Raw genomic sequence first — 27,692 nt, 5'->3', positions numbered from 1 at the left:
AGACAGAGTCTCGCTCTGTCGCCCAGGCTGGTGTAATCTTGGCTTACTGCAACCTCCGCCTCCCGGGTTCAAGCAATTCTCCTGCCTAGGCCTCCTGACTAGCTAGGACTACAGGAGCATGCCACTATGCCCGGCAAATTTTTTTTGTATTCTAGTAGAGACAGAGGTTCACTGTGTTGCCCCGGCTGGTCTCAAACTCCTGAGCTCAGGCAATCGGCCTCCCTTAGTCTCCCAAAGTGCTAGGATTACAGGCGTGAGCCACCGCGCCTGGCCTAAGAAGCGATTAAATGAGAATTAATTACATTAATCCTTGTATTTTTTAATAAAGATGATGTTCCGGCCAGGAGCGGTGGCTCACGCCTGTCATCCCAGCACTTTGGGAGGCCCAGGCAGGCAGATCACGAGGTCAGGAGATTGAGACCATCCTGGCTAACACAGTGAAACCCCATCTCTACTGAAAAATACAATAAATTAGCCGGCAGTTGTGGCGGGCACCTGTAGTCCCAGCTACTTGGGAGGCTGAGGCAGGACAATGGCTTGAACCTGGGAGGCGGAGCTTACAATGTGCGGAGATCCAGCCACTGCACTCCAGCCTGGGCAACAGAGCAAGACCCCGTCTCAATAAAAAAAAAAAAAAAAAAAAAAAAGATGATGTTCCACCATGTTGCCCAGGCTGGTCTACTGTATAATCTACCCACACTGGCCTCTCAAAGTGCTGGGTCTGGTGTGAGACACTGCACCCAGCCTTAAAACTTATTTAAATCACAAATAAGCAAATACTTAAAAGATCTGAAGTTAGTCACTTTCTTATATACTGGCAATGAACAAATGGAATTCAGAATTAAAAATACACCATTTACACCAAAAAAAAGAGAAAGAGGAATAAATCTAACTAAATATTTACAAATTATATATGAGGAAAACCACAAAATTCTGAAGAAATCAAAGAACTAAATAAATGGAGATATTCTATGTTCACAGATATGAAGACACAATACTGTCAAGATGTTCTTCCTAATTTGATATATAGACTAAACAGAATCCCAAAGTCCCATTTAAATTCAGCACTTCTGCCCTGTGAAAGACACTGTCAAAAGAGTAAGACAACCCACAGACCGGGAGATATTTTTGCAAAAGACATATCCGTATTTTTTAAAAGTTTAAAAAAAAAACTCTTAAAACTGAACAATAGGAAAACAACCCAATTTAAAAATGGGCAAAAGATTTGAACAGACACCTAACCAAAGCAGATATACCCATGGCAAAAAAGCATATGAAAAGATGGCCAATATATATGCCATTAGAGAACCGCAAATTAAAACAACGAGATACTGCTACACACCTATCAGGATGGCAAAAAATCCAAAACACTAACACCACCAAATCCGGAAAAGGATGTGCTGGTAGGAGGGCAAAATGATACAGCCACTTTAGAATACAGTTTGGTACTTTTTCGCAAAACTAAACACAGTATTCCCATATAATCCAGCAATCATGCCTCCTTGGTATTTACCCAAAGGAGCTGAAAACTTATGTCCACACAAAGAACTGCACACAGATGTTTATAGTAACTTTACCAAAATTGCCAAAACTTGGAGGCAACCAAGATGTCCTTCAGTAGGTGACTGGGTAAATAAACCGGTACATCCAGACAATGGAATATTACTCAGTGCTAAAAAAGAATGAGCTATCAAGCCATGAAAAGACACAGAGAAAACATAAACATCTATTACTAAGTTAAAGAAGCTGGCTTGGCACAGTGGCTCATGCCTGTTATCCCAGTGTTTTGTAAAATTAAGACAGGAAGACCACTTGAGGCCAGGAGTTAGAGACCAAGCTGGGCAACACAAGACCCCTGTCTCTACAAAAAATTAAAATATAAAAATTTGCCTTTAGCTGGGCATGGTGGCATGCACTGTAGTCCCAGCTACTTGAGGGGCTGAGGCAGGAGGATCGCTTGAACCCACAAGGTCCAGGCTGCAGTGAGCCGAGATGGCATCACTGCACTACAGCCTGGGTGACAAAGTGAGATCCTGTCTCCAAAACAAAACAAAACAAAAAAGCCAGGCGTGGCTGTGTGCACCTGCAGTCCCAGCTACTCAGGAGGCTGAGGCAGGAGGATCACTAGAGCTCAGGAGTTTGAGATTACACCACTCCATCCAGCCTGGGCCACAGAACAATGATATCTTATCTCAAAACAAATAGATAAATGGGACTTAATTACATTAAGAAGTTTCTGCACAGCAAAAATAATAATAATGATAATTAACACTACAGAATGAGAGAAAATATTGGCAACTACGCATCTGACCAAGCGTTACTATATAGAATCTACAAGGAACTCAACTCAACATGAAAAAAACAACCCTAGGCCGGGCGCGGTAGCTCACATCTGTAATCCCAGCACTTTGGGAGGCCAAGGCAGGCGGATCACAAGGTCAGGAGATCGAGACCATCCTGGCCAACATGGTGAAACCCCATCTCTACTAAAAAAAATACAAAAAATTAGCCGGGCGTGGTGGCGGGTGCCTGTAGTACCAGCTACTCGGGAGGCTGAGGCAGGAGAATGGCGTGAACGTGGGAGGCAGAGCTTGCAGTGAGCCGAGATGGCGCCACTGCACTCCAGCCTGGGCGACAGAGCAAGACTGTCAAAAAAAAAAAAAACCCTAATAAGTGGGCAAAGAACATGAAACAATATTTTTCAAAAGGCAAATTGCCAACAAATACGAAAAAAATGCTCAACATCAATAATCATCAGAGAAATGCAAATTAAAACCACAATGAAATACCATCTTACACCACTCAGAAAGGCTACTATTAAAAAGTCAAAAACAACAGATGCTGGCAAGGATGTGAAGAAAAAGGAACCCTTGAACACTGTTGGTGGGAATGTAAATTAGTACAACTTGTATGGAAATCAGTATGGAGATTTCTTACAGAACTACAAATACAACTACCATTCTATCCAGCAGTCCCACTACTGGGTATCCCCAAAGGGAAAGAAATCATCATGTCAAAAAGATAACCTGCACTCGTGTATTGTAGCACTATTCACAATAGCAAAGATATGGCCTCAACCTAAGTGTCCAACAATGGATGACTGGATAAAGAAAATGCAGTGTATATATACACCAAGAAATACTACTGAGTTATAAAAAAGAATGAAAGTGTATCTTGTGCAGCAACCTGGACAGAACTGGAGGCCGTTATCCTAAGCAAAACAACTCAGAAACAGTCAAATACCGATGTTCTCACTTACAAGTGGGAGCTAAACAATGGGTACACATGCACATACGGAGTGGAAAAACAGACACTGAAGACTCCAAAACACGGGAGGGCGAAAAAGGTGAAAAAGTTACCTTTTGGGTACAATGTTCACTATTAGGGCAATGAGTACACTAAAAGGCCAGACTTTACCACTACACAATATATCCGGTAAGAAAACCGTACCTGTGACTCCCTCTGCCCCAGAGGCCCCCTTCCTAGCCAGATGGCTGGGTGTGCAGTGCCCTCGACCCCATGAACAAATGAGCACATCTTCTGTGTCGCCAGGGACTCCAGCCCATGCCATGGTGGATTCCGAGGGCCTCTCGGACCCCAGGGACTCCGGCCCGTGCCATGGTGGATTCCGAGGGCCTCTCGGACCCCAGGGACTCCGGCCCGTGCCATGGTGGATTCCGAGGGCCTCTCGGACCCCAGGGACTCCGGCCCGTGCCATGGTGGATTCCGAGGGCCTCTCGGACCCCCGCTGCTGAGGCCAACTTCTTGTGCACCCAAAAGGGAATCCTCCAGGTTTGCTAAGATTACATTGTGCCTGGTGATCCTGATCTACTTCAAGTGCCTCCACACCAGACTATTCCTCCCTGTTGGTGGCCGAAATGATCCTTGCTGCTATCTTGTCAGCTACGTGTGTGATCTGCACACCAAAATACCATTCATCAACTGGCCCTGGAGTCATTTCTTCCAAACCCTCTTAGCAGTGATCCTCTACCTAATCACCTCCATTATCGACAATGTTGAGAAAGGAAACCACTCCAAAATCATCGCAGGGGTACTGGGCCTAATTGCTAAGGGCCTCTTTGGCTTTAATGCCTACGTCAACCTTCCCCTTTCAGTAGCAAAGATATACAAGATATACAGCAGCCCCCACTGGCCCCACAGATGGCCCAGTGTAGGCAAACTCCCCTCATTTCTCTCTGTAACCTGCAAATAAGTTTTCCATGGAAACAACTCTTCCCTGTCCCAACAACACCACTTCCAACCAACCAATTCCCACCCCCCTATAGAGGTAAAAGTGCCTTCATTGGGAGAATATTGTCTTCCAGCCTGCCAATCAACCCTGATGGATGTGGCCACCTTTATGGGTATGCTTAGGTCCTGCTTCTGCAGTATCCAAAAGGAGACACCAGTTTTGCCTGAACCATGCCACCACCTAAGCCATAAAGTGAAGGAGGAGGAAGCCTTAGATTTCAGAGTCCAGGCCCCAGGTGGTGACCCACTCCAAATAATCTCCTTGGTGTGAGTGGTGGTTCTATGGAGGGATAAATAAATAATAAACAGATTGTTAAAATATAAAAAAGAAAACTGTACTTATACCTCCTAAATCTATAAAAATGAAATAAATAAGTTAAAGAAGCCAATCTGGGCTGAGTAAGTTGGCTCATGTCTGTAATACCAGCACTTTGGGAGGCTAACGCGGGAGGACTGCTTGAGGCCAGGAGCTCAAGACCAGCCTGGGCAACAAAGGGAGACCCCTATCTCTAAGGAAAATTTTTAAAATGTTAGCCGGGCATGGTGGCATGAGTCTGTAGTCCCAGTTACTCAGGAGTGTGAGGTGGGAGGATCACATGAGCCCAGGAATTCAAGGATACAGTAAGCTATGTATAATCATGCCACTGCATTCCAGCCTGGGCAACAGAGCAAGACCTCATCTCTAAATAATAATAATAACAATAAATTAAGAAAGGTTACTTTAGAGGCGTCTCCCCTCTTCCTTCCTATGTTGTATTACGGTGATTATATATATATACATAGGTTTTCATCCATGGTTCCTGGTTCCTAACTCCCATAGTCTTTGTTATAATGTTAGAGTGCTTAAGGCCTCAGGAAACAGGATCTATGACCTTCTCCTATCCTTCTTTCCCCTGCCCAAGGCAGGACTCTAATCTCACTGTGGGTCAGAAGACCGTCATTCCAGAGAGGGTCCTGCCCCATACCTTAGAAGAAGGAATGCTACACAGACAGCCCAAGAAAAGTCTGAGCAGACATGCCTTGCTTGTCTAATAATCACATTTCTACAGCTGTCAACCATGCCTATGTAATGAAGCCTCCATAAAAACCCGAAAGAACAGGGTTCAGAGAGCTTCCAGATAGCTGAATGCATGAGGTTCCTCCTGAAGGGTGGTGTGCCCAGGGAGGACATGGACACTGCACTTTTTCCCCTACACCTTGCCCTGTGCATCTTTTCATCTGTATCCTTTGTAATATCCTTTATAATAAACTGGTAAACGTAAGTAGATGTTTCTCTGAGTTCTGTGAACCACTCCAGCAAATTAACTGAACCCAAAGAGGGGGTCGTGGGAACCCCAACTTGAAGCTGGTCAAAGCTCTAGAGGCCCAAACATGGGACTGGTGATAGAAGGGGGAGAGGGCAGTCTTGGGGACTGAGTCCACAAACCGTGGGATCTGATGCTACCTCCAGGAAGACAGTGTTGGAATTGAATTGGAGGGCACCTAACTGGTGTCTGCTGCTTGCTGTGTGGGGGAAAGAAACCCACACCTTTGGTCACAGAAGTCTTTTGTGTTGATGATTGTGGCGGTGTGACAGCAAAGAAAAAACATGGGTTGAGGGTTTTTCCCTATACGTGTATACAGAACTTCTTCCCAAGGTTCAGGGTAAGCAGAGAACAGTGACTCAAAATCACCAAGGAGTTCACAGCATGTGGTGGAAGGAGGAGAGGGTGGAGGAGATTCTCCTCAGCCTCAGAGATGTATCTCAATGACCTGAGTGCTTTCTTGCGTATCCTAATGCTGTAAGATAGGGGACACTTCCTTACAAGCAAAGGAATTGTAATGCAAAAACTGCTAATAAGAGCTGAAAAAAGGAGAGGTAAATATAGTCAAATGCCAATCCTGAAAAAATTAAAAGGGAAAAATAGGAGTGGTGACTGACTGTGCTTTGAGAATAACTACAAAATGAGAGTGCATATTTCTCTTTGGGCTCCCCTGGCACAGAAAGCCAAATCTCACAGGTGAGAAGAAGAGAAATTTCACTCTCCATGACCACACCTACTTACTGAGCTGAACTTGGTTTAATAAAGTCCAGCATTCTAGAAATCAGAAGAGGGGTCCCTCTCCCTCTCCCCAGTCTCCCTCTCATGCCACCAAAGTTGTGAAAGCCGAGGCTGGACTGTATTGCCGCCATCTCGACTCACTGCAACCTCCCTGCCTGATTCTCCTGCCTCAGCCGGCAGAGTGCCTGGGATTGCAGGCGTGCGCCGCCACGCCTGACTGGTTCTTGCATTTTTTGGTGGAGACGGGGTTTCGCCGTGTTGGTCGGGCTGGTCTCCAGCTCCTGACCCCAAGTGATCTGCCTGCCTCGGCCTCCCGAGGTGCCGGGATTGCAGACGGAGTCTTGCTCACTCAGTGCTCAATCTTGCCCAGGCTGGAGTGCAGTGGCGTGATCTCGGCTCGCTACAACCTCCACCTCCCAGCCGCCTGCCTTGGCCTCCCAAAGTGCCGAGATTGCAGCCTCTGCCCGGCCACCACCCCGTCTGGGAAGTGAGGAGTGTCTCTGCCTGGCTGCCCATCGTCTGGGATGTGAGGAGCCCCTCAGCTCGGCCGCCCAGTCTGGGAAGCGAGGAGCGTCTCTTCCCGGCCGCCATCCCGTCTAGGAAGTGAGGAGCGTCTCTGACCGGCCGCCCATCGTCTGAGATGTGGGGAGCGCCTCTGCCCTGCCGCCCCGTCTGGGATGTGAGGAGCGCCTCTGCCTGGCCGCGACCCCATCTGGGAACTGAGGAGTGTCTCTGCCCCACCGCCACCCCGTCTGGGAGGTGAGGAGCGTCTCTGACCGGCCACCCCGTCTGAGAAGTGAGGAGCCCCTCTGCCCGGCAGCCGCCCCAGCCAGCTACCCCGTCTGGGAGGGAGGTGGGGGGCAGCCCCCGCCCGGCCACCACCCCGTCTGGGAGGTGAGGGGCGCCTCTGCCCGGCCGCACAGTCTGGGAAGTGAGGAGCCCCTCTGCCTGGCCGCCACCCCATCTGGGAGGTGTACCCAACAGCTCATTGAGAACGGGCCATGATGACGATGGCGGTTTTGTCGAATAGAAAAGGGGGAAATGTGGGGAAAAGAAAGAGAGATCAGATTGTTACTGTGTCTGTGTAGAAAGAAGTAGACATGGGAGACTCCATTTTGTGCTGTACTAAGAAAAATTCTTCTGCCTTGGGATGCTGTTAATCTATAACCTTACCCCCAACCCCGTGCTCTCTGAAACATGTGCTGTATCCACTCAGGGTTAAATGGATTAAGGGCGGTGCAAGATGTGCTTTGTTAAACAGATGCTTGAAGGCAGCATGCTCCTTCAGAGTCATCACCACTCCCTAATCTCAAGTACCCAGGGACACAAACACTGCGGAAGGCCGCAGGGTCCTCTGCCTAGGAAAACCAGAGACCCTTGTTCACATGTTTATCTGCTGACCTTCCCTCCACTATTGTCCTATGGCCCTGCCAAATCCCCCTCTCTGAGAAACACCCAAGAATAATCAATAAATACTAAAAAAATAAAAAAAGAAATCAGAAGAGGGAAAACAGGAGAGACCCATGTGTGTACTGACCTCTACTACGGCTGCAAAGGCAGGCATTTAAGTTTACTCAATAGGTTAACCAGAAATTTTGAGCTGACAAAGGAGGAATGCTATTATCCTTATTTCCTTTTTGCTTCCTGTTATATAGCACTTTTATACCTAGATTTGTTATGTTTTGTCTATTAGTTATTTATACTTGTGCACTCCCTCTCACTCCCTAATGTCATAAGCTCCATAAAAAGCGGGACTTTAGAGATCTTCCACGCACGTGGGCCAGCGCCAGGTAAAATGTTTTACACACAGCATATGCTCAGTATGTCTGCTGCATTAAATTTTAAAAAATCAAGGGTGGTCAAGTGAAAGAAGACAAAATTTGTTCTGTACTATTTTAGAAGGCAAAAATCAGAACAAACTGAAAGGAAAGTAAGGGGAAGCATAACAGGCCAACAGTAACACAAAACTTCATTAGGACTGGTTGCCCTGAGAAGTAATGTCCCCTCACCATCTTCGAAATATTTAAAAAGAGACTGTGTGCCCACTGGCAGAGATGCTGGGGAAAGGATATCCTTCACATCTGAGGGCTCATATATTTCTTTGAATATGTCCAGATTGCATTAAAAGGGGAAGGGAAATTTGAGATCTGCTTCAAACTCTTAAGATTTTGTGTTTCTGAATAAGGCTGTCCTCAGTGACTCAGACTCAGAAGCCAATGAAGAGAATAAGGAGAAACAAACCTACCCAAAACCTATACAGATCAGCCATTCCTACCCCACTAGAAATCTATCATTGACAATGCAAAAGCTCAATCCTACTTTATCAGAGAATCAAATACCAGAACAAATACGTGACTGGGCACCAGCATTTCACATGTGTTATTTTCATTTCATCCTTGTTATTATTTTACATTTATGTATTTTGTAAGAGGACACTGATACTGAGAAAATATTCAATGAATGGCTTTTGAGCTTTGACTCAAATCATATTCTTTTCATTGAACCTTCCTGCTTCTAAGATAAGTTACTAAAATACAATCATTTATAAATACATTACATTTGTAAAATATAAAATCAATGTTTCTTTCCTGTATTGGCATTAGAAAACTCAGTTTACTACCATATCTTAATTTCCATACCATAAATTCATGCTTCCATGTCTTACCACTTATTTCAAGCTCTGCCCAGTGGGATTTCTTTCCATTTGCTGCTTCCTCAGAAGACATAATTGTATACATCCTCCGAGGGTCAGGGGGCTCGTATTTTTCTTTGGGCATGCCTGGTAAGAAAAGAAACCAGTCAGTATTCTAAAAAATCAAATACACAAAAGCCACAACACCTCTTTTTTTTTTTTTTTTTGAGACGAAGTCTGACTCTGTCACCCAGGCTGGAGTGCAGTGGCACAATTTTGGCTCACTCCAACCTCTTCAAGCAATTCTTCTGCCTCAGCCTCCCAAGTAGCTGGGACTACAGGCGTGCACCACCATGCCGGGCTCATTTTTGTATTTTTAATAGAGACGGGGTTTCACCATATTGGCCAGGCTGGTCTCGAACTCCTGGCCTCATGATCCGCCCGCCTCGGCCTCCCAAAGTGCTGGGATTACAGGAGTGAGCCAGCATGCCCGACCCACATCTTTTAAAAGTGGACACCCGTATTACAATCTCTACCATTTCCCACTGAAAGAAACTAGGAGCTTCTTGCAGAAATTGATTATTTCAAGCACAGGACAAGACAGATACAAACAAGCTGTGAAGCTAACAAGGGTGCAGCAGCTGTGGGGGACACAGAAGCCAGCTTGAAGAAGCTTCCACTGACCAACTATGAGACAATCTGAACATCAGAAAAATGACTGCAACTGAGTCATTATGAACTTCATGAATTCATAATTTTATCTAAAAATCAAAAAACTCAGTCACCTGAAAATTAGAAAATAAAAGAATCGGCCAGGCATGGTGGCTCACGCCTATAATCCCAGCACTTTGGAAGGCCGAGGCGGGTGGATCACGAGGTCAGGAGATTGAGACCATCCTGGCTAATGTGGTGAAACTCCATCTCTACTAAAAATACAAAAAAAAAAAATTAGCCGGGCATGGTGGCGGGCGCCTGTAGTCCCAGTTACTCGGAAGGCTGAGGCAGGAGAATGGCGTGAACCCGGGAGGCGGAGCTTGCAGTGAGCCAAGATCGTGCCACTGCACTCCAGCCTGGGCAACAGAGCGAGACTCCGTCTCAAAAAATAAATAAACAAATAAATAATAAAAGAATCAAACATTTATCCCGCATTTCTGGCAGAAACTAGGTGAGTGACTGTTTTTAACAGAATTCTAGCTAATAAATCCAAAAAGAGTTACATAATTAGAAAATAATCAGTTTACAATCTCTAAGAAAATAATGGATCTAGGCAATGATCAATGGTTAATAAAACCATTAAGTGTGAAAAAAAATCAGTGGAAAATTTTTAAATGGATAGATCAGGCTACAACAGTGGTTCCCAACCTTTTTGGCACCACGGACTAGTTTCGTGGAAGACAATTTTCCACAGATTTGGGGAGGGCGGGGTGGTTTCGGGATGAAACCGTACCATCTCAGATCATCGAGCATTAGTTAGATCGCATCATAAGGAGCGCACAGCCTAGGTCCCTCGCATGCGCAGTTCACACGAGGGTTTGTGCTCCTATGAGAATCTATTGCTGCTGCTGATCTGACAGCGGGTGGACCTTGGGCAGTAATGCTTGCTCACGTGCCGCTCACCTCCTGCTGTGCGGCCCAGTTCCTAACAGGCCATGGAAGAGTACCAGGGTTGAGAACCCTTGGGCTACAAGACCTAAACCCAATGATCAGTCTCATCGTTAGGACAACCAGACATTACGTGCTTCCCAATAAGACACCATGAGAAGTACACATAAACCACCTATGTCCTTGACCCCTCACCAACAAAGTTAAAAACTGAACCTGAATCAAATCCAGCCTCTCTAGATCTGATACTAGTTTACACAAAGTAAGGGATCTAGAGGAACGTGTTTAAAATAACACCACAGGACACAACCATGTGAACGTAGTTAATACTACAGGACGTTACACTTGGTTATGTAGTAACTATCATGTTGTGAATTTTACCACAATTAAAAAATGTTTTAAAGTAAAAATAATACAAGAATACAGACATCCAGACGCAGAATACGGAAGTTCTAGATGACAAAAGACCAAATATCTTGAACAAATCAATGGTCTGAAAAAGAGGAGTAAAATGAAACATATGGAATAAATGACTTAAGAGGCACAGCAATCAAATGCAATGTACAGACCTTGTTTAATTCCAACTTAAACAAATCTGGTTTTTCTGATTTTGAAAACGAGAGAAACCTGAAGATAGACTAAATATTAGTTAATATTAAACAAGCATTGTGATTCAGGCACAGTGGCTCATGCCTGTAATCCCAGCACTTTTGTGAGGCTTGGGCCCAGGAGTTTGAGACCAGCACCACCCTGGGCCCCATCTCTTACCAAAAAAATTAAAAATTAGCCAAGCATGGTGGTATACACCCGTAGTCCCAGCAACTCAGGAGGCTGAGGTGGGAGGATCGCTTGAACCCAGGAGGTTGAGGCTGCAGTAAGATGTGACTGTGTCCCTGCACTCCAGCCTGGGCGACAGTGAATCCTGTCTCAAAAAAAAAAAAAAAAAAAGAAAAAAAAAGTTTTACGGTTGTATGTGATTTTTAAAAATTCTTGTCCATTATAGATACATTCTAAAATATTTAGCTGAAATAAAACATCACTCCCATGCATATTCCCTCAAAGCCCTTGTTCTTGTCTCGCTTTTATTCTTTTGGATAAATCATAATCCTGGTTTAACCAATTGTCTACCTACTCTGTATACCCATGCAGCTAAACATAGCTGGAGAAAAGCCTATGACCATGTAAGTTTAAAGTGAGCCAGTCAGCAATCATTCCTCAGACTCTGTATACTGCCCAGAAATAATAGTGTGAATTCCTAGTCTATCCCCTTCTCCTAGATGACTTCTGTCTTCAAACCTCTAACACCTACTCCTCCATCCTCCCTCTCAGCTGATGACCTGACTTTCGCAGTGAAACAGAATGCCAGAAGGGCCCTTTCTACGAACTCCCACCTATGCCCATCTATCCCTGCCCTTAGCACATAAGCCATTTGTGCAATTCGATCCACCCCCTCATTCTGCCTATTCAAGGACATTACTCTGGCAATCCCTTCCTTCCTCTCATCACATTATGCCTCCCTCCTGGATCTTTACCTTCAGTACACATATATGTGCTATTCTTTCCTCTATTAAAAAAAAGTCTTAAGTTCATTTCTCGCTCCAGCTACTTTGCTTCTCTCATTCTCTCTATAGCAAAAACAATCCTCAGGAATTGTGTATGTTCTCTGCCTTCTCCTCCTCCCAGTTAAACCCATTCAAGTTAGTAAGTGTTTTCAACCTTTCACCAAAAACTATCAAGAAGAAACCCAGTAGTCAGGCACAATGGCTCACGCCTATAACCCCAACGGCTTTGAGATGCTGTGGAGGGAGGAACACTTGAGTCCAGGAGTTCAAAGCTGCAGTGAGCCATGATCATGCCACTGCACTCCACTCTCGGTAACAAAGCACAACCCTGTCTCTAAAAATATTTTAATTTTTTTTTAAAAGAAGAAACCCAGTGATCTTATATTCTTATTTCCAATGGTCACTTCTCTGACCTCTTTTTGCTTATGATCAGCATTTGATATAGATGATCACCCCTGCCTAGAAACACACTGCTTGGCTTCCAGGATATCGGTTTTCTTGGTTTTCCTCCTATCTCTTTAGATTTAGTTTTTTCTAGTTCTTCCTGCAGAGTTGCAACTATCTCCATTTTACCAGAAAACAGAAACTCAAAATGGTTTAAGCAATTTGCCCACTGTTACAAGGCTGGGAAACAGCAGAGTCAGGCTTTAAATGAGTCTGATTAAAAGTTAAAGCTACTTTAATTATGCTATGCTGCCTCCCTGCTGACAAGAAATAGAACTACTTTTTTTTTTTTTTTGAGACAGGGTCTCACTTTGTCACCCAGGCTGGAGTGCGATGGTGCGATCTCTGCTCACTGCAGCCTTCACCTCCCAGGCTCAAAAGCCATCCTCCCGTGTAGTTGGGACTACAGGCATGCGCCACCACACCAGGCTAATCTTTGTATTTTTTTGTAGAGATTGGTTTTCGCCATGTTGCCCAAGCTGGTCTCAAACTCCTGGGCTCATGCGATCCACCTGCGTCACCCTCCCAAAGTGTTAAGATTAGAGGCATGGGCCACCGCACCCGGCCTACTTTTCAAACATAGAAATGGGTTTTGACTGTTTAATCAAAGCACAGAAGGAAGTAAGTAATCCTAAAAAGCTGCTTAAGAATATAAATGGTGAGATAAAACAAACTGGTCTTATATGTCAGTTTCTTCAATATAGAAATATAATAACTGCTCTTTTTAGACTGATAAAAAATATTCAATACAAAAGAACAAACACGAAGTGCTCCTTCTGTCTAGAGAACAATATGGTAAGGAAAGTGCTCTTTCTGAATGACACGCATGTATCAGTAATAACCTAGAAAATATAAAATGCTCTGTTCTATGCTACCAGAGCTTGATGACAGCATCCCTTAAGATCACCTAAATGCCACTGTTCTGACCAGATTCCACTTACAAAGTAACTATCTGATCTTCATTAGCTTTCCCAAATAGAATTTAATAATGGTAAGAAATTGCTCTGACCAGCTGAGATTAGTATTTTAGTCCTATTAATCATTTGAATTATTGATGAAAGTTCAGAAGTCTGATTTATCAATCTCATGTAAGCTTAGTGTGAATCAATGTTCAGTTTGATCATACTTCAGGAAGTGTTACTGGACTAAGAAATCTGAAAACCATGCCCTGTACCTGTGGTTATTCTGTCAAACAGTCTTGATTTCCACCTAGGCAGCCAACCATTCCCTTTCTTGGTTTTTCGTATTGTGAGACTGGCTGTCTTAAAATTTAAGGTACTCATCATTTTAAGCCCCAAGGCACTGAAGATCTCTTCAGTGCTTCTCTATTTTCCAAATCTCTGAGATTGAGAATTAGGAAGTAAAAAAAAAAGGCTAGAATAAAAGAAACACAGCAAATTGGACATATGCCCACTAAAAAACCCAATCCATTTTTCTGGGAGTCTAACAAAGTACAGCACTGAAGATTAGGTAAAGGAAAGGATATAGGAATACATGCAGTTTAGGATCCTTCCCAAGGCTGTGAAATCAACAAACAGTTCTTGCTCTCTAAAAAGTATAGTATGTCACTGAAGATTACTACCTAAAATAATAAAAGTATTCCAAAAAACACCTGAAAACTTTCAAGAATTACAAAAGAATTTTTTTTAAAATAGCTAGGCCAGAGTCAAGAGTCAGCAGGCATATAGCACCTAACTAGTTAACATCTTACTAATCAAATGCCAGACATCACTACTGATCCTGGCACAATCAAACAAAAATCTCTACCTGTTTCAGATCTCAGAGCACTTTTTCATGATCTTAGAATAATTATTTCACTCAAAGAAACACAAAACATTCCTTGTATTTATTAGAAAGATATGCTTTCAGATCTGCTTATGAAACAGCTTAAACATACAAAACCTACGGCCATCCTGGGAAAGTTAGTGGTGCAAAGCAGAATTACAAACCATGAAAAGACTATCCAGGAACATTTAAAGAGTGGCCTGCACGTATACCATAAACTTTGAATGTCTGCCAGAATCTAGAGGGAGAAAAAAAACCTTCAGGAATCCAGTCTACTTCACACTTGCAGAAATGCTGGGGGTTAGCGGGAGCTGGGGATAGGAATCACAGTGAGGGGTTATAAGAGACTTAGCAGAATATGAAGTAAAGTGAAAAGAAATGAAAGTTAAGAAAACCAACTGGAATGAAGATACCCACAAAGACCAAGTAGAAAAAGTTACATTTAAAGCACTTAAATATATTTGAACCTCCTCTGGTTAGGAGAGAGGTGAAAAGAAATAGTTGTTGAAAAGAGAACCCTAAGAAAGGGGGAGAGCCTCTGGTCTATTTTTCAGTCAGGAATCAAACACATTCAGTGAAAATTAGGGACAATCAAACATTTGAGTGTTCCCCTGGGAAAAGGATTGGTAGTTACAAAATAATAAAAACTAGAACTGAAATCCACCCATCCTAACAGCCCCTGGCCAGCAGATATGCCACAACCCCCTGCCCCCACCCCAGTAAGCAAAACAAAAGCCATCTCTACTTAACCTTCAAAATGAACATCTAAGGGGAAAAGAAAAGGGGTACCTGAGAAGCGACTGTAAAAGACAAACCGTTTTTCCTCTATGCTGACACTTAACACAAAGGCTTGTGACCAGATGTGGTGTTCCCCACACACCAAGCAATTCTCCAGCATATACCACACACCTGAGTGTCCTATAGCTCAATTCAATCCTGACAGTATCTACCCGGAGTTAGATCCCACTGAGATTATGGGCTGAGTCCCACAATACTGCCCCTCTCTTCTTCAGACACAAGTAAGGTCATCACCCACACTTCTGATGACCGGCTATAAAGCTGGGTTCCCAACACTCCCTCCTGGAGTTGGATTAATTTGTCAGAATGGCTCACAGAACACAGGCAAACACATTCACTGGTTCGTTATAAGGATATGGTAAAGTATACAGATGAACAGACAGATGAAGTTGTATACAGGGTGAGGAACAGCGCAGGGGTGCAGAGCTTCCATGCCCTCTCCCACCTCAGCCTACTTTGGGAGCTAAGGCAGAAGGATCACTTGAGCCCAGGAGGTCCAGGCCACAGTGAGCAGAGATAACACCACTGCACTCCAGCGTGGGCAAGAGTGAGACCCTGTCTCAAAAAACAAGACATACAAGCAGCCAACAAACATGAAAAAATGCTCAACATAACTAAACAGAAAAATGCAAATCAAAACCACAATGAGATACCATCTCACACCAGTCAGAATGGCTATTACTAAAAAGATAAAAACTAACAGATGCTGGCGAGGCTGCCCAAAAAAGGGAACACTTATACACTGCTGGTGGGAATGTAATTAGTTTAGCCATTGTGAAAAACAGTTTGGAGATTTCTCAAAGAACTAAAAATAGAACTAAGCCAGGCCCAGTGGCTCACACTTACAATCCCAGCATTTTGGGGGGCCTACGAGGGCGGATCACCTGAGCCAAGAATTCAAGACCAGCCTGGGCAACAAGGCAAAACCCCATCTCTACAAAAAAAAAATACAAAAATTAGCCAGCATGGTGGCATGTACCTGTGGTCCCAGCTACTTGGGAGGATCGTCTGAGCCTAGGACATGGAGTTTGCAGTGAGCTGAGATCACACCACTGCACTCCAGCCTCGGTGATAAGAGTGAAACTCTGTCTCAATAGACAGATAGATACATAGACAAACAGATAAAAATAAATAAATAAAAAACCAGAACTACCCGTTTGGCCCAGCAATTCCATTACTGGTTCTATACCCAAAGAAAAATAAATCTTTCTACAAAAAAGGTACATGCACTGGTATATTCACTGCAGCACTATTCACAATAGCAAAAACATGGAATCAACCTAGCTGCCATCAACAGTGGGCCGGATAAAGAAAATGTGGCACATATACATCATGTAATACTACATGGCCACAAGAAAAGAATGAAATCATATCCTTTGCAGCAACATGGATATAGCTGGAGGCTATTATCCTAAGTGAATTAACGTAGGAAAAGAAAACCAAATACTGTGTAAGTGGGAGCTAAACACTGGGTACATATGGACATAAACATGGGAACAATAAAACTAGGGACTGTTAGAGGGAGGAGAGGGAAAGGAGTGCAAGGGCTGAGAATGTACTGACTACCTGTGTGATGGGATCATTTATGTCCCAAACCTCAATGTCACACAGTATACCCATGTAATAAACCTGCACATGTACCCCTTGGATCTAAAATAAAACTTGAAACTATTTTTTAAAAGTAATTACTCAGTCTGTAAGTCAGCGCATATACCTTTGAGTATTTACCCAAAAGAAATGAAAATATACACACCCCGAAAGATATGTATATTGCAAAAATAAGTAATTCAAAATCTAGGCTGTTGGAACTTGTTAAATATTTTGAGCCTTAAGAGAATGTGATTATGAAACCTGAGTCACTTAAACAGGCAACTGTAACCTAGGCAGCTGTAGCTTTTGCTTCTCTGATTATAAATTACCTTATTTCTTACCTACATTGTTCTGTAAAATGTCGTAAATGACTAACCAGTGAGTGCCAGGGAAGATGTCTTTCCTCTTCCTCTTAACTGCTGATATTCATTACAGATTAATTTCCCTCTTTCCTCCTCTTTCACACAAAAACTTCATGACTACCACATTGTTGGAAGATGGAATGTGCCAGGCGCGGTGTCTCACACCTGTAATCCTAGCACTTCGGGAGGCCAAGACAGGCGGACTGTCTGAGCTCGGGAGTTCGTGACCAGCAACACGATGAAACCCTGTTTCTACCAAAAATACAAAAATTATCTGGGTGTGGTGGCGGGTGCCCGTAGTCCCAGTTACTCGGGAGGCTGAGGCAGGAGAATTGCTTGAACTCAGGAGGCAGAAGTTGCAATAAGCTGAGATTGCGCCACTGCACTCCAGCCTGGGAGACAGAAAGAGACTCCATCTCCAAAAAAATAATAATAATAAAATAAAATAAAAAATAAAAAGATGGACTGTTAAACACACTCTTGGAAAGAAAAAAAAACAAGCTATATGGAAAAGAAAACAATCTGTAACTAAACTGTTGTAACTCATAAACCCCAACCTTGCAGAGAAAATGTTGTAATCCTATTAAATGTCTTTGTTTCCTGCCTACATAAATAAGCAGCACCTTTTCTTTTTCTTTTGGAGATGAAGTCTGGAGTACAGTGGCGTGATCTTGGCTCACTGCAACCTCTGACTCCCTGGTTCAAGCGATTCTCCTGCCTCAGCCTCCCGAGTAGCTGGGATTACAGGCAGGCGCCACCATGCCCAGCTAATTTTTGTATTTTTAGTAGAGACGGGGTTTCAACATGTTGGCCAGGATGGTCTTGATCTCCTAACCTGGTGATCTGCCCGCCTTGGCCTCCCAAAGTGCTGGGATTACAGATGTGAGCCACCGTGCCCGGCCCAGGCCCTTAACTTTTAACTTTGAAGCCCAGATCCCAGTGCTCTGGAGTCCATATTCCCCAGTTAGTCATTCCCAGATGTTCATCTAAAAACTCTTATTTAAAAACTCTTTGAAACTAGATTCTGATCGTTTCAATTATTTCAGGTTGACAATATAGTTGTTCATAACAACTTTATTCATAATTGCCAAAAACTGAAAATCTAAATGTTCATTAATAGTATATGGATAGGCTGGATGTGGTGGCTCACACCTATAATCCCAGCACGTTGGCAGGCAGAGGCAGGCAGATCACTTGAGGTCAGGAGTTCAAGACCAGCCTGGCCAACATGGTGAAACCTTGTCTCTACCAAAAATACAAAAATTAGCTGGATGTGGTGGCACATGCCTATAATTCCAGCTACTCAAGGGGCTAAGGCAGGAGAATCCCTTGAATCCAGGAGGCAGAGGTTGTGGTGAGCAGAGACTGAGCCACTGTACTCCAGCTAGGCAATAGAGCGAGATTCCTTTTCAGGGGAAAAAAAAAAAAAAAGCAAATGGATAACCAAATTTTAACATATTGACACCACTAAATACTACTGAACAATAAAAAAAAAGAATCGATTAACTGATACACACAAATATGAATGAATCTCAAACATTAAATGAGAGACCCAAGAGATTCCATTTATATGTATTTGTGGTGATAAAAATCAGAACATTTTGCCCCTATAGTGATGGAAATATTCAATATATTAATTGGTGTATGGTTTATATGGATATACATATTTATCAAGACTCAAATTATACATTTAAGGTCTACATGTACATTGCATTTTATGTAAATTTTACCTGAACTAAACTTGGCCAGATGAAAGGACTTTTTCCAGATGAGCAATTACTAAGGAAACATACAGCCCACGAACTTTTGCTAAATAAGTACTCATTATCACATTGTTAATGACGTTAATGCAAAAGTTATCAGTATCAAAATGGAGTGACTAATGTCAAGCTCTAACCGAATGGAGACCTCACTATGCAAGGAATTCCTCAGAATGGCAGTGTCCCAGATAACCTGCTTGCACAATTGCCTGACACAGCTGTCTCTACCAATGAACCAACACCAACTCCTGCAATAAGCCCTTGTAACCAACAGTCTTTGTTTCAAAACAACTTACCTGGACTTCCTCTTTGTCTTTAAAAGTTTCCTCTTACCCCAACCTCTCTGGATGCACCTGCGATTCCTTACAGCACATGTGTCCCTGATTACAATTCCCTGCTATTCCTGAATAAACTCTGGAAAGTTGGTCTCTCAGTAGCTAATTTTAGCTTCATCTTAGGAACCCAAGACAACCTGGACAATACGGCTCACGCCTGTAATCCCAGAACTTTGTAGGCCAAGGTAGGCAGATCACTTGAGCCCAGGAGTTCGAAACCAGCCTGGGCAACATGGCAAGAACTGGTCTCTACAAAAAAATGTTTTAAACAACTAAATTAAGTTAAATTAAAAGGAACCAAGGTTTTCAGAGAAAGAGCGCGTTTATAAATCAAGGAAATTAAATGGAAACACTGGCCAGGCTCATACCAGTAATCCCAGCACTATGGGAGGCCAAGGCAGGAGGCCTGCTCAAGCCCAGAAGTTCGAGACCAGCCTGGGCAACAAAGGGAGTTCCCTCATCTCTACAAAAACTAAAAAGAAATCACCCAGGTGTGGTGGCACATGCCTGTAGAGGCAGGACTACCTGAGCCTGGGAGGTCAAGGCTACAGTGAGCTACGATCACACCACTGCACTCCAGCCTGGGTGACAAGAGTGAGACCTTGTCTCTCCCTTCCCCCATCAACCCCCCCGCCCCCCCACACAAATACTAAAACTGGCTTGAGAATATCAATATAGACTCATGATTTAATTTATTTCTATCTACTGAAGTGTTGTAGAAGTAATATTATCTCCGGAATAATGGCACTCCTAAACTCTCAATTTCAAGCTCTAATACCAAGAAAGCAAAGTTCTTTGTAAAATGGCCAATCAAAAGATGGGCAGGAAATGTATAAAATGAGCCTGGGACATCTTTCAGTGCCAAAAAGCTAAGTCTAATGGAGTCATCATGTCAACACGATACAGAAGCCAGCTAGAAGGGGTCCTCACAGGACAAACTATGGCCATTTGAGCAGTAAGAATCATAATCACAATGAAATGAAACACACTGAATCAATACAAATCTATGAGAACCTCAAAAAATCAAGCCAAAGCAAGAGAGAGAACATAATCCTTTCTGTGCTGCAAAAAAAGAGCTGGCAATGATGTAAAAGATGAAACTACTATAGTCATCAAGACGAGGAGAGAGGGGGAGATGGGGGAAGAGACAGCATATGGACTGCAAGTCAGTCACTATCTGAAGCAGCTATTACAATATGGAGACAGGTAACTAAAAAGAAAGACTTCAGTGGTTACGCCTCAGCAGGAACTGGATTCAGAGTAATCAAACAGCCCTCGTTTAAGAAAAGGTCTACTCGGCCAGGCGCAGTGGCTCACGCCTGTAATCCCAGCACTCTGGGAGGCCAAGGCGGGCGGATCACGAGGTCAAGAAACTGAGACCAGCCTGGCCAACATGGTGAAACCCCATCTCCACTAAAAATACAAAAACTAGCTGGGCGTGGTGGCAGGCGTCTGTAGTCCCAGCTACTCAGGAGGCTGAGGCAGGGGAATCGCTTGAACCCTGGAGGCAGAGGTTGCAGTGAGCCAAGATCGCGCCACTGCACTCCAGCCTGGCAAAAGAGAGAGACTGTCTCAAAAAAAGAAGAAAAAAGAAAAAGAAAAGCCCTACTTTACAAAACAATGATAGCTAATAAATTAAGTATGAAAGAATTTTTTTAAAGCAACATCATTTTATAATTCCCATTCGACATTAATCAAGGATTATAAAAACGGCCAGGTACAGTGGGTCATGCCTGTACTCCCAGCACTGCAGGAGGCTGAGGTGAGCAGATAGCTTGAGCCCACGAATTCAAGATCAGTCTGGGAAACATGGCAAAACCCAGTCTGTACTAAAAATACAAAACTTAGCTGGGCATGGTGGTACATCCCAGCTACTTGGGAGGCTGAGATGGGAGAATCACCTGAGCCAGGAAAGTCGGGGCTACAGTGGGCAGTGATCACGCCATTGCACTCCAGCCTGGGCGAAAGGAGTGAAACCCTTAGAAAAAACAAAAAGGATTATACTGGGTTAAAAGCATTAGATGAATACTGGCATTAATGAAATGCTAAAAGCCACCACTACACAGATTCTACATAGATTACTTTCTGATCATAAGGTAGAAAATGTTTAATGGAGGAATAAATTGTTACCCCCTTCACCAATCTTACCAACACTATGGAGGAAGAACCAGATATTGGGGTCTCTTGATGTGGTGCAGTATGAAATACACAGCAGTAATGTTTACACCTTGATTTGAAAACTAGAGGAACTGGCCAAATGACATCAAAGGAGCAATCAGATAAAATGAGAATGCGGGACTTTCTGCAAGTAAACTGGCCTGTTGCCTTCAACAAACTGGTGTGAGCACTATTCTAGATTTGAAGAGAATTAAGGAATATAATCAGATGCAATGAATGATCCCTACATTGGATCCACAAATCAGCAATAAAAAAAATTTTATGGACAATGAGAGAAGACATTTAACACCTAGTTCATGTTTACATTAGTGATTTGCGTGATGTTACTCTGACCAGGTATAAAAATGTGGTTTTTTGTTAAAAGGCTCTCAGACGTTAAACTATTTATTTTAGCGGGCCAGATTTTCTTCAAGGGAAATGAGACTGAGTTACAGGCAATCTTAACTGACAAGATAATATCCTGAATTTTCCCAGCACTTTGGAGCTGGGAGCGGTGGCTCACATCTGTAATCCCAGCATTTTGGGAGGCCAAGGCAGGTGGATTACAAGGTTGGGAGATCGAAACCATCCTGGCCAACACATGGTGAAACCCCGTCTCTATTAAAAATACAAAAATTAGCTGGGTGTGGTGGCCTGTGCCTGTAGTCCCGGCTACTCAGGAGGCTGAGGCAGGAGAATCGCTTGAACCTGGGAGGCGGAGGTTTCAGTGAGCCAAGGTGGCGCCACTGCACTCCAGCCTGGTGACAGAGCAAGTCTCCGTCTCAAAAAAAAAAAAAAAAAAAAAAAAAAAAAATCCTGAATTTTCCCAGCTCTTTGGGGGGCCTGGGCAGGCCAATCACTTGAGCCCAAGAGTTCAAGACCAACCTGGGCAACATGGAAGATCCCGTCTACACAAAAATTAGCCAGGCGCAGTGGTGTGTGCCTGTAGTCCCAGCTACTTGAGAGGCTGAGGTGGGAGAATGGCTTGAGACCAGGAAGTGGAAGTTGCAGTGAGATGAGATCAAGCCACTGCACTCCACCAGCCTGGGTATCGCGGTGAGACCCTGATCTCAAAAAGAAAATTTTTTTTTAATCTTGAATTTGACATCTCTCTCTCCTTTTACTATGCTTTTCACATTTTCTTCTTCTCCATTCTTTGTGCTTTACTTCTTTTCCCAACCATAAAGGAGAAAACAAAGAGCAACAGAGGAAAGGAAGGGAGGTAAGGAGGAAGAAATAAACTCACGTGCAGAAAGACCCTTTTTTTTTTTAGTAATCAGGCTCCTTAGAGCTACTGTAAGTTAGGGCACATATGAAAAGGCAGTGACACTAACTTTCATGCCAATCTACTTCCACTGAAGTTAATACAGACCCTCCTCATTTCTCAACTTCAACTATTACACATCCTCCCCACACTGCTAGCGATTACCTTCCTCATATGCACCTGCTCATGCCACTCTCCTATTAAAATTTTAGATGGCCCTGCCTGCCTGCCTGAAGTCCAAACCTCAAAGTCCTCTACTACCTCAACTTAGCTAACTATTTTCTCACTTATCTCCAGCCCTTTGACACATGCTACCCTACAATGTCCTAATTAGAGGAAATCTAGTTCTAAGACTTTGAGACAAGGTCTCGCTGTCACCTAAGCTAGAGTGCAGTGGTGCAATCATAGGCTCCTGGGCTCAGGCACCACCACACCCAGCTAATATTTTGTTTTTTTCTTTCTTTTTTTTTTTTTTTTGTAGAGATGGGAGGCATCACTATGTTGCCCAGGCTGGTCTTAAACTCCTGGCCTCAAGGGATCCTCCTGCCTCGACCTCCCAAAGTGCTGGGTTTACAGACGTGAGCCACTGCGTCCAGCCTAAAATATAAGTCTTTCAATACATGCTAATCTCTTTACCAAAGACAACCTTCATCCTAAACTCCTACTTTCTCTTCACAGGAACTCAGACGACATGTTACAGCCTCTGTAAGCCCTCCTCAACAGGGAAACAAGTCCAGTACTCCCCACTCTGCATGCACACCATACGTTTACCACAGCATATATCACCTCTAAACAGTTTGTATCTCCCAATGTCTTGTGTAATGCCTAGCAAATTACGCTAATGAACTGGTCTATTTTTTTCTTCACAACCAAAATCAGGTTTTCATAGAAAAAAAAAATCCAAAAGCAATTCAGTACAGTGGAATCATGCTTTCTTAAGGAAGTCTTCTTTACAGAATCATTTATTCAACAAATATTTACTGAGTACCTTCAATGTGACAAGCACTCTGCCAGGCACTATGAATAAAGAATAAAGAAGAAATGCATGATCTTACAGCTTAAGCAACTGGAAAGCAAACAAAAACCTCACAACCATGCACCACACTACAACTCTCTTATTTTTGCTACCACCACTCTGATTTAGGACTTTAATTCTCATTTCCTCAGCCATTACAATGGCCTCTTCTAATTGGTACTTATGCTTTTAGGATTACAACTAACCTAAATACCGCTTAGATTATTCTTCCTAAAGCCAAGTCCTAATTACACTGCAAAATTCAGTAAAACAAGCTCTTTGTGAAGCAGACTTGAAGAAGATGGAGTTTCGCTCTTTCGCCTAGGCTGGAGTGCAGTGGCGCTATCTCGGCTCACCGCAACCTCTGCCTTCCAGCTTCAAGCAATTCTCCTGCCTCAGCCTCCCGAGTAGATGGGATTACAGGCACCCCCCAACACATGTGGCTGATTTTTGTATTTTTAGTAGAGACGGGGTTTCACCATGTTGGCCAGGCTGGTCTCGAACTCCTGACCTCATGATCCACCCGCCTTGGCCTCCCAAAGTGCTGGGATTACGGTGAAGCTGACTTCTGACTATAAAATCGAGAAGTTTCAGCCATATGGTGTGGCTCAAACCTGTAATCCCAGCACATTTGGAGGCCGAGGCAGAAGGACCATTTGATTTCAAAACCAGCCTGGGCAACATAGGGAAACCCCTAGATCTCTACAAAAAATAAAAATGGGCTGGGCCCGGTGGCTCACGCCTGTAATCCCAGCACTTTGGGAGGCCGAGGAGGGCGGATCATGAGGTCAGGAGATCAAGACCATCTGGCTAACACAGTGAAACCCCGTCTCTACCAAAAATACAAAAAATTAGCCGGGCATTGTGGCGGGCGCCTGTAGTCCCAGCTACTTGGAGAGGCTGAGGCAGGAGAATGGCGTGAACCCAGGAGGCGGAGCTTGCAGTGAGCTAAGATCGCACCACTGCACTCCACCCTGGGCAGCAGAGCGAGACTCCATCTCAAAAATAAATACATAAATAAAAATAAATAAATAAATAAATAAATAAAAGGGCCAGGCATGGTAGCTCATACCTGTAATCCCAGCGCTTTGGGAGGCGGAGGCGGGTAGATCACGAGGTCAGGAGTTCAAGACCAGCCTGGCCAATATGGTGAAACCCTGTCTCTACTAAAAATACAAAAATTAGCTGGGCGTGGTGGCACGCGACTGTATCCCAGCTACTCTAAGAGTAGGGAAGCTGAGGCAGGAGAATCGCTCGAACCTGGGAGGCGGAGGTTGGAGTGAGATTGTGCCAGACTCCAGGCTGGGCGACAGAGCAAGACTCCGTCTCAAAATAATAATAAAAAATAAAAAATAAAAATAAAAAAAATCAGTCAGGTGTGGTGGCACACGCCTATAGTCCCAGCTACTCAGGAGGCTGAAGCGGGAAAATCGCTGGAGCCTGGGAGGTGGAGGCTGCAGTGAGCCTTGATTGTGCCACTGCACTCCAGTCTGAGCGACAGAGATCCTGTCTGAAAAAATAAATAAATGGCTGGGTGCGGTGGCTCAAGCCTGTAATCCCAGCATTTTGGGAGGCCAAGGCGGGTGGATCACGAGGTCAGGAGATCGAGACCATCCTGGCTAACACGGTGAAACCCCGTGTCTACTAAAAACACAAAAAAATTAGCCGGGCATTGGTGGCGGGCACCTGTAGTCCCAGCTACTCGGGGGGCTGACGCAGAAGAATGGCGTGAACCCAGGAGGCGGAGCTTGCAGTGAGCCGAGATCGCACCACTGCACTCCAGCCTGGGCGACAGAGCAAGACTCCATCTCAAATAAATAAATAAATGGCCGGGTGCAGTGGCTTATGCCTGTAATCCCAGCACTTTGGGAGGCCAAGGCGGGCGGATCACCTGAGGTCGGGAGTTCAAGACTAGCCTGACCAATATGGAGAAACCCTGTCTCTACTAAAAAATACAAAAATTAGCCGGGCATAGTGGTGCATGCCTGTAATCCCAGCTACTCGGGAGGCTGAGGCAGGAGAACTGCTTGAACCTGGGAGGTGGAGGCTGCAGTGAGCAGAGATTGCGCCACTGTGCTCCAGCCTGGCAACAGAGCAAGACTCTGTCTCAAAAATAAATAAATAAGAATAAAAATAGTAATAAAATTTGAATGTTTAGCTGTAATGATTTCCGGTCCTATACCCACTTAAAATGATGATTCTATAGCATCCCTTCTCTTCCCCTTTAAGATCTCTACTGCTGAGAAGAATTCAAACTCCACAGTTGAGAATTCAAAATATTCCACCTTTCCAGACTTCTGTCCCAATACTTCCTTCTATATCTTTTGATGCAACTGGCAGACAAACTGCCATCCTTCAGATACGCTCCACTCTTCCCTATCTCCAAGCATTTAGTGATACCATTTTCACACTGAAATTCTATCTATAATTCAAGGTTAAGTTAAATGTTACCCACCTCCTTCCCACCTAGCCTCCACAGTGGGTCTGCTCACAAGCTGTTTTCTCACAAAACCAGAACCATGAATGCCTTACACAAAGAAAACTAGACAAAACAATAATGAAGTTTTGCTGAGTATTCTTCAAAGACCATTCTGAAATCCACAGCTTTCAGAAGTAGACTAAAATACAATACAACTCATCTTTCCAAAGATCCTGTCTTTATTGCAGTTCATAACTTTCACACATTACAGGAGAAGACAGCTGAATGAAACTCTACAAATTTCAAAACAGATTAAGAGAAATTAGTTCCAAGCCACGCTTTTGATGGAAAGGGAAGAAGGAAAACAGTGATATGTTAAAAATGGAGCCAGGAGCAGTGGCATATGCTGGTAATCCTAGTTACTCAGCAGGTTGAGGTGGGAGGATTGCTTGAGCCCAGGAGTTCAAGGCCAGCCTGGGCAACAGAGAGAGAACCTGTCGCTCAAAAAAATTTTTTATTTTTAAAATTTTTTTTTTTTCAGATACAGGGTCTCACTCTGTTGCCCAGGCTGGAGTGTACTAGCACAATCATGGCTCACTGCAGCCTCAACCTCCCCAGGCTCAAGCGGTCCTCCCATCTCAGCCTCCCAAGTAGCTGAACTACAGGTGCAGGCCACCACATCCAGCTTTTTTTTTGAGACAGAGTCTTGCTCTGTCACTCAGCCTGGAATGCAGTGGTGTGATCTCGGCTCACTGCAACCTCTGCCTCCCGGGTTCAAGTGATTCTCCTGTCTCAGCCTCCCGAGTAGCTGGAACTACAGGTGCATGCCACCACACCCGGCTAATATTTTATATTTTTAGTAGAGATGGGGTTTCACTGTGTTAGCCAGGATGGTCTCGATCTCCTGACCTCGTGATCCACCCGCCTCAGCCTCCCAAAGTGCTGGGATTACAGGCGTGAGCCACCACCCCGGCCTTTTTTTTGTATTTTGTAGAGACAAGGTTTCGCCATGTTGCCCAGGCTGGTCTCCAACTCCTGAATTCAAGCGATTTCCCCACCCTGGCCTCCCAAAGTGGTGGGATTACAGGCATGAGCCACTGTGCCTGCCCCCCAAAAAATTTAATTATATTTAAAAATGGAAAAGGAATTATCCAAAGAAAGGAAATCAAATTACAAACATATGCCAAAAAAAACCTTCCTGTCTGGACACGGTGGCTCACACCTGTAATCCCAACACTTCGGGAGGCCGAGGCAGGCAGATTACCTGAGGTCAGGAGTTCGAGACTAGCCTGGCCAACATGGCGAAACCCCATCTCTACTAAAAGTATAAACATTAGCCAGGAATGGTGGCAGGTGCCTGTAGTCCCAGCTACTCAGAAGGCTGAGGCAAGAGAATAGCTTGAACCCGGGAGATGGAGGTTGCAGTAAGCTGAGATGGCACCACTGCGCTCCAGCCTGGGTGACGAGAGCGAGACTCTGTCGCAAAAAAAAAAGTAACTGTCCTATTTTCCATCATTACAAAACAAAAAGCCCCAAGCCACTACTCAAAAGACACTCACCCAAAAATTAGTCCCTCTTTGAATACAATCTAAATGACAATTCATTTATAGGTATATTAAAAACTTTTAGATAATGAACATTTAAATGTCATATAAAGACAATAATTTAATAAAT

At 43.9% G+C, this 27,692-nt stretch overlaps 1 protein-coding gene across 5 annotated transcripts in view; it reads right to left on the bottom strand.

Annotated features, from left to right (window-relative positions):
- CNOT6 (CCR4-NOT transcription complex subunit 6) overlaps nucleotides 1-27,692 on the bottom strand; it is an 84,858-nt gene that overhangs the window by 40,909 nt on the left and 16,257 nt on the right. For 4 of the 5 annotated variants that reach the window (XM_055389526.2, XM_031011034.3, XM_031011035.3 and 1 more), the window contains one exon: nucleotides 8,959-9,072. In XM_055389526.2, the coding sequence (XP_055245501.1) occupies nucleotides 8,959-9,070 (112 nt within the window). In that variant the 5' untranslated portion in view covers nucleotides 9,071-9,072. Of the gene's footprint in view, nucleotides 1-8,958; nucleotides 9,073-11,295; nucleotides 11,315-27,692 lie in introns of those variants that run through there. The other variant, XM_063707078.1, reaches the window with a different exon arrangement.

The sequence above is a fragment of the Gorilla gorilla genome, chromosome 4, assembly GCF_029281585.2.
Source record: "Gorilla gorilla gorilla isolate KB3781 chromosome 4, NHGRI_mGorGor1-v2.1_pri, whole genome shotgun sequence".
NCBI classification, from domain to species: Eukaryota; Metazoa; Chordata; class Mammalia; order Primates; family Hominidae; genus Gorilla; species Gorilla gorilla.
Note: the sequence above shows the minus strand (reverse complement) of the source record. Positions and strands in the feature narration are given on the sequence as shown.